The following is an 8,001-nucleotide window of genomic DNA, read 5'->3' on the forward strand; positions in this document are numbered from 1 at the left end:
TTCAATTTTCATTACCCTTAGGCCATTTGCACATGATTCTTGCATTTTTTGAGATTCTGCTTTATAATTTAGCGCCTGGCTTTTCATACCACCGATACAGAATTTCTTTCCTAGTCTATGTTATTGGTACCTGCATCTGGATCCACCCGTTCCACTCTTAGTTCCCGTCCAACTCTGAACAGATATCCTGAACCATTGTACCAGCCAAGCAAAACAGCCTCTGTATTCACACCGTCAGCTGCAGGGAAATGTCTATGCTCTCACTAAATTGTCACATGCTGCTACCCTGTTTATTTTCATTCTTCCCACTTGTATGTTTTCCTTTACTGTGTTGCTACAGTCATTCCTGGGTGCTCATTCAGTGCACTCAAGCAGTACAGATACTCTTAGATAAATAAATGAGTCAGCCCTATGAAAATTGCAAAATTTTTTGAAACCAGTCAGCTTATTTACTAGTTACAGAGCTTATATTTCTCTGTTTAAGCCTGGCAAAAGCCTAACTTCTTTTTAAAAGTAACTTACCTCTTAAGCAGTAATTTTTAGTTAATTGCTAAACATAAATATTTGACTTTAGGGAAAGATGAGTCCTTAATAGCCTCTCACTCAGTTACCAACCTCTCTCGTTGTGCAGATATGTGTTTTTGTTCCTTTTTCATTCCTTTCTTCTCCCCAGGTGTCAAGATCTGTAGCTGAAGCAGTAAATACTGTTGTGGTTTCATCTGGTAACACAACTTACAGGTTTAAAATCACTTCTGTATTGATCTGTGCTAGGGTGGAAGTAGATGGCTGGATTTGACCTGTAGGTCACTGAGGGAAAACTTGGACTCACATCTATTCTGTGACATTTTTGGAGAAGTCTGTGGGTGCAGATTGTGATGTAATGGTCCATGGTCAATTCAGCTACATATTGTACGTTCATGGTTGAAACACCATGATGACCATTTTTCAAGGAACTGTGCAATAATGTAGCTGTGGGGTCAGCAAATAAAAAAAAAAAATTAGGTATAACATTCCAGATTTAACCTTTCCTTTGTTAGCTGACATATTACATGTAGAGTTGTAATTTAGATCAATACACCATAGTCGGGTATTCCTATCATCATATCACATTCTAATTTCAGAAAGCATGGTCAAATTTCCCACTTCAGCTGTGGGCTCAGAGGACAGGGATTCTTAAATCTGCTCTGGTTTATAGACTTTGTCATTTCCAGTTGTCAGCTAAATAAGAATCTAGGTTAGTTCCTCCCTTTCCTGAAGATGACCTTAAGTGGCCAAGCACAATGAATTCAGCATCTCAGTTTGCCATGACTATAATCATTGGGTTGCTAGTCAACTAATCTGACACTACATCTCGCAATCAAATATTTTTAATTAGCCTGTAAGATGCATGCCCATAGTAGGTGGGATTGAGCCTGGAACTTCTGGCCAAGAGATATGAAAATTACCACCGTGTAACAAGACCTCTTTTGACAGTATCTTAGTCGTGACTGTTGCCAGCATGTTTTAAGATAGTGCTGATGGAAAACCAAGGTTAGGTAATTATGTAGGAATGGCCATTACTGCCTGGCCTATTCTTGACCACGTTATATGAATTGAATCATTTTGAATTGAATCACTTATTGTCATGTGTATTCAGTATAAAATAAAGTGAAAAGTGTGTGCCGTCACTGTACGTAGGTGCCATTAACATTAACTTAGAATCAAATAAAACTTAGTCCAACCTTCTCCACTGCTACAGTCCCAGTCCAGGCTTCCCAGCCCACGCCGTCCCACTCTGGGCTTTCCAGCTTAAGTCATGATAGTGCCACAGTCACACCATTCCATACAAATTTCTCAAAGTTTTCCCCCTTTAAAGGAGTTTATTCAGCAAGAGATAGTAGGAACCGCAGATGCTGAAGAATCTGAGATAGCAAGGCGTCGAGCTGGATAAGCACAGCAGGCCAAGCAGCATCAGAGGAGCAGGAAAACTGATGTTTCGGGCCTAGACCCTTCTTCAGTAAATGAAGGAGGGGGGGGTCTAGGCCCGAAACGTCAGCTTCCCAACTCCTCAGATGCTGCTTGGCCTGCTGTGTTCGTCCAGCTCCAACACTTTATTCAGCAAGAACTTTTTACCTCTGGGATCTGGCTTAAGAACCAGTTTTATCATATCTCTCTTGTTTGAAAATATTAAACAAAATGACTTTGGGTGATCCCCATTCAGTTATAGTGACCAGTGAATCCTCGTATAAAACTACTTTTAATTGATCAACCTGGCACATGGTGGCTGGTATTGAAACTGGTGAAACAGTGATCCCTGAGTGTTGGGGCTAAAGTAACATTGAAGAAATTTTACTCTATAATCAATGACCCAAAAACAAATTTGAGACTCCTTACAGGAAGCTTTACTCTGTATTTATCTGTTGGTGCCTGCTGCAGTAGTGGTGAATGGCTTAGTGTAAAGAGAGCTTTATGCTGAGTCTAAACTGCACAGTCTCTACCCTGGTGGTCTTTGGGATAGAATGGGGGAATTCTTTTTCTGGTAGTAACCTCTTTTATCTGCCATGGGGCTGAGGAATATTTGATGTAGCAGCATGGACTTTTAAGAGCGTATATGACCTGACACAAAATGAAACGTGTTTTATTCCTCAGTAATATTTCTCACCTTGATGAGCGTAACACTCCTCCCTCAAGCAATTCCACCAAAATCTTAGATCTGTTTGGCTGTTCCTGTGCATGGAATACAACTTGAAAATTGTGCATTTCTTCAGGTGTTCACGGAAAGAAGGGTGGCGTAAATGGAATTTTAGAATTAGTATTTCACGTCTGTTCCATTGAAATGTTACTTTCTACATAACCTAATTATTCCTCAAGTATTCATAACAAAAATTGAGTTCTGTATCCTGCTCACTTCTTGCAGGTTCCGACCCATTTCTGTGTTCAGAGAATCAGATGAGGAAGGCAGTGGTTTTACATGCTGCACATTCTCTGCGCGAGAGCGGTTTCTGATGTTGGGGACATGTACCGGAGAATTAAAACTCTACAATTTATTTAGCGGCCAAGAAGAGGGTACATATGCCTGTCATAATTCTGCCATAACACACCTAGAGCCATCTAAGGTAAGTGCAATATTACGAGGTCCTGTCCATGTTCTGGGAAGGATGAGCATTTAAATTTTTTTAAAGGTTTGCATTTATACCGTACTTTTCAGACTTCAGGATGTCGCAATGTTTTATAACCAAATAATTCTATTTAAAATATAGAAATGCAGGATCCTGCAAACAGAAATATGCAATCTTTATTTTTTAGTGATTTTGGTTAATGGAAAAGTATCAGCCGGGTGATGGAGAGCTCCCTAGTGTCTCTGAAATACCAAGTCATTTGCTTCCATCAAAACAAAAGGGCAAATGGCCTTGTTTTAATGTCTCGCCCAAAAGGTATAATCTCCCAGCTGTGCAATATTTCTTCAGCACTGTACTGAAGTGTCAGTCTAGATTTGTATACGTATAAATGTTATCCGGTCCGTGTTGGTTACAGCCATGAGTAGCTGAGATTTACAAACCAGAGATCCTTGTTTCAATCTCCAGCCTGTTTGATCTGAGCCTGGTGATGCTGATGCCAGTCGTAGCCTGGGGTTCCCACTCCTGAGCGCAATTCATTAAGCCCTGCAGGAATCTGCAGTTCTTGCCTCAGTCACGTGTCCCAGACACTAGCCATTTAGGCTGCTAACCCCAAGATGCCCACTTTGGTAGGATGCAGCAGGGCAATCGGGACCTGTACCAAATTCAAGTAGGAATGTCTGTCAGGCTAGGTCGGGATAAAATCACAACAAGTGAGTGTGCTTTTGGACGCCTTTAATAGAATTCTTCATAATGTACACCCCTTGATTGGTAGACTTATTATCTCTGGTTTTTGTGAAGTCTACAGTCAGATGTGGCTTGGCTTATTCCTTTTGATTTTCTCCTTCCTCTTTGCCCCACTGCAACCACTCGTGGGACACGTGGGTTAGAAATTATGCATTTTTGTGCACCATCTCTTTGGATTTCTTCCCGGGCTTTCTGTGTAATTGACTTGAGATTTTTCCTTCAGTTTCTGTCCAGGTTGTACAACCAAAATCCAAATCCTACTTCTGTGACAATCATGATTGTAGGCCTATATTCCTGGTGATTGTGCTTCCTTCAGTGTACTGTTCATGGGACTATCCAACAATGATCAGGACAGTGGGTATTTAAGTCTCAGAAGTCCAGAAAATACATTTCTGTAGTGCCTTTCTTAGTTTTAGAATGTCATAAATAGCTTTGCCTTCAGTGAAACACCTTTCCAAGTGTGGTCACTGATTTTGTTTTGGTTTTAGAAACTGTGACAACCAATTTGCTCAAGGTAAAATCTTGCAATAATAAAATCAAATAATAGCCAGTTAATGTAAAATAATTTTGACTGAGGGATTGAGTATCAGTACTAGTATTATTCTATGTACTGACCGACCTGATACTTAATTTTTCTGTAACTTCTGTCTATATGCGCTTGCAGGATGGATCCTTGTTGTTAACGTCAGCAAGTTGGGGCCAGCCTCTCTCTGCTCTCTGGGGAATGAAGTCAGTCTTTGACATGAAGTAAGTGAAGATGATTTTTCACAAATCTAAGAGTTGTAAATGCCAGATGTATAGTTTCTTTACTCTGCCAGTGCATCATTTTAGGTGAGGTTTTCAAGCCTTGAATTACAATGGAACAATACAGAAAAATGGGTGTGTTACTGGGATGAATCCCTGTGCTCCTCAGCTATTCAGTACAATATGAAGTTGCATTTGTGATTTTAATCAAGGATGCATTGCACTAAACTAAAGAGTATTGCATGTGGAGAAGAATCCACAGTGCTAAATTTTCAAATATTTACTAACTTTTGGTATCACTTGAAACTATGACCTCCTTTATTTGTGTCCACAAGTCAATTTACAGTAAGCATCATTGGGCAGCCAGCAAAAGAGGTTGATTGCACCTTCTCCATCTTAAGGATATGAAGGCCAGTTGCTGTGTCTCTTTGTGGCTTCAATGTTTTTGCTTTAGATAGAAAATAAGTTGTCATTATTTCCTCATAAAATAAGTTCTGAATTTTTTTTGTGTGTTTGTTTGTTCCCATGCTTGTAGTAGTTTAAAAATGCTTGTTCCCATCCTGTGGTAGTTTAAAATGGGGAAGGTGCTAATATTTATGCGTTAGACTTTAATCACAGCACTGGTTTGAAAGATCGAATGTACTAGTACACCAGTGTATGATGCTTTAGCGGGGTGCTGGAATGTACCTATGTTTGATGCATTGAAGTAGTTCAGTTCCCAGCTTCTGAGAGTGTGAATGAGTTTCTTTTCTAATTCTGTTGTGGGATGTGAGTGTCACTGGCTAGACCAGCATTCATTGCCATTCCCTAGTTATCCTTGACAAGGCCACGGCTGCAGACTTGAATTGCTGCAGTCCATATGCTATAGGTAGACCCACAATACCATTACGGAAGAAATTCCAGGATTTTGACCCAGTGATAGTGAAGGAACAGCAAGACATTTTTTCAAGTCAGAATAGTGAGTGGTTTGCAGAGGAGCTTTGTGGTGTTCCCACGTATGTGCTGCCCTTATCGTGGTAGATGAAAATGGAATACCAAGCCTGGGGATGAATGGATGGGTAAAAGAGGCTTGTATTGTGCTGGAAAGAGGAGGTATTTTTGTCTTGAAGAGCCATAGAGTGCAATTTGGTGAGGTCTTTAAACAGAACTTATCCACACTAGACCTTAAGCAGGTATGAGTGTTTGTTTTGGATCTGTGCTGTTAGAATTAACTTGGCAATGATGTTCCCAATGTTTCAGGCACTCATTCACAGACGATCATTATGTGGAGTTCAGTAAACTCTCTCAGGACAGAGTGATTGGGACAAAGGAGGAAGTGGCTCATGTGAGTAATTTGACTTTGGTTTATCTGTGATGCATGTAATGGGAATATTGGTCATTTGATCTGCCAGTGCCCCAATGGATAAAGGCATCAACTCTGTGGTTTCGCGTATGTTATGTTAGGTAATCTGGTCTGGTTGAGGAACAGAAATAAATCACCTATGCCTCCCATTGCTGTTCACAATCCAATAACCTGTTCCACAGCAGTGCACTGTGTAAACTGAGACCATCATCTCTGGACCTAACAACAGACTCTCTACTTTTGTCACTAATTCTATTCCCTCCCCAGACAGTATCACAGGCCAAATCAAACCTTGTAACTTCTGTATCCTAGTCAACCCTGTATTTTCAACATAGTAAAGACTGCCCACTTTTATCTCCATTCATCATTGTCTGCCTGTCTGAAATCCTCATCTGTGCCTTTGTCCCAACAGACCTAATTATTCCAATACTTGGCAGCCCATCCTAAACCTTAAGTGAACATCCAAAACTCTGCTGCCATAGAGGAAGCAATGATTTATTTGAATTATTGGTAGACATTTAATCTAGAGACCCTGGTAATGTTCTGGAGTTCCAGATACAAATCTCACTGTCAAATGGTGAAATTTGAATTCAGTAAAAATCTGGAATTAAGGATCTAATAATGATCAAGAAACCATTGTTGATTGTTGGAAAAACGCATCTCGTTCACAGATTTCCTTCCCTGAAGGACATTAGCCACAGCCTACATGTGACACCAGGCCTGCAACAATTAGGAATTGTTATAAATGCTGAGCTAGTTAGCACTGCCCATATCCTGTAAATGATTTTTTTTTAAATCCTGTTTGTCACTCACTGCCCTTGTTCAATTTATCTCAGCCCTGGTGCCAAAAATTTTTTTGATGTTGATCCTTCCTCCCCCAAAATGTTTGTTCCTTTGACTGAACTCTCATGTGTCTATCTGCCTTCTTTTGCCTCCCCCTTAAAGGCTATGCCTTCAGCTACCTTGGTCCTGTGATCTGTAATTTCCACCGTTAATCGGTCAGCCTTCGCTGATGTTTTCTCGGACCATGTTTAAAACCTGAACCTTTCACCAATCTTTGGTTGCTCCTTCTAAAGTTTTTCCTTTAGTCCAGTATCCATTTCTATCCCTAGAGCTTCACCTTTTTGAATATTAGAAGTACTATATGAATTCTGTGGGCACAGCATTTGAGAATGTAGGTTCTTTTAAAAATCTGACCCAATCCAATTTTTCAAGCACTTAGATCTGCAACACAAAGCTAAGGCAGCAGTAGATTTAACAAACCTACTGAAATCCCATAAGATGGCTCAGAGAAATGGAGACAATACAACACTTGTGCTATTGAGGAATGTTATTACGGCAAAGTCAAGAAAAGGCTATCCATACATAATGTCCAAATTATTCAGATTCTGCAGCATCAATATCTCTCACCTTTTGCACCCAACACAAATACAGTTATTAAAAAAAACTTGTCTTTTCTTCTGTTTATAGATATACGATATCCAGACAGGTCAAAACATCCTCACTCTTTACAATCCCGACCTAGCCAACAACTACAAGCGGAATTGTGCAACCTTTAACCCCACAGATGATTTGGTGTTAAATGACGGAGTGCTGTGGGATATCCGTTCAACACAGGCCATTCACAAGTTTGATAAGTTCAACATGAACATCAGTGGAGTGTTCCATCCAAACGGGCTGGAAGTCATCATCAATACAGAGATTGTATCCTTCATTAACAAGGGACTGTGTACTACAGGAGCTGGGATATTGTACAACAAATGGTCAATGATTTTATGGGATATTTTAGAAATCTTGCTGTCAATTTTTGAAGACTTGGATTTTTAATTGGAGACCAAAAAGCTGAGAGAGAAAATGCAAATTATCCAGACGTATTTGTGAGCTAGATCTGTCTTGTTTAAAAATTAAACTAATGTTAGATGTGTTACGTTTCAGAAATGTAGTTACGGTTTCATCACTAGACTTTGAGTACACTTTGGAAAAATGGTAGTCAATCTACGACACTTCGGTGTTGAGAGGTGCAAGTAATTTTTCAGACATTATGCTACCCATCACTGTCAGGAGTATCTCCAC

General features: G+C 40.0%; 1 protein-coding gene across 3 annotated transcripts in view; it reads left to right on the forward strand.

Annotated features, from left to right (window-relative positions):
* LOC125460169 (DDB1- and CUL4-associated factor 1-like) overlaps positions 1 to 8,001 on the forward strand; it is an 85,556-nt gene that overhangs the window by 59,449 nt on the left and 18,106 nt on the right. For all 3 annotated transcript variants that reach the window (XM_059649498.1, XM_059649499.1, XM_048547297.2), the window contains 4 exons: positions 2,897 to 3,095; positions 4,507 to 4,589; positions 5,826 to 5,910; positions 7,399 to 7,632. In XM_059649498.1, the coding sequence (XP_059505481.1) occupies positions 2,897 to 3,095; positions 4,507 to 4,589; positions 5,826 to 5,910; positions 7,399 to 7,632 (601 nt within the window). The remainder of the gene's footprint in view (positions 1 to 2,896; positions 3,096 to 4,506; positions 4,590 to 5,825; positions 5,911 to 7,398; positions 7,633 to 8,001) is intronic.

The sequence above is a fragment of the Stegostoma tigrinum genome, chromosome 11 (genome assembly GCF_030684315.1).
Source record: "Stegostoma tigrinum isolate sSteTig4 chromosome 11, sSteTig4.hap1, whole genome shotgun sequence".
Taxonomy (NCBI): Eukaryota; Metazoa; Chordata; class Chondrichthyes; order Orectolobiformes; family Stegostomatidae; genus Stegostoma; species Stegostoma tigrinum.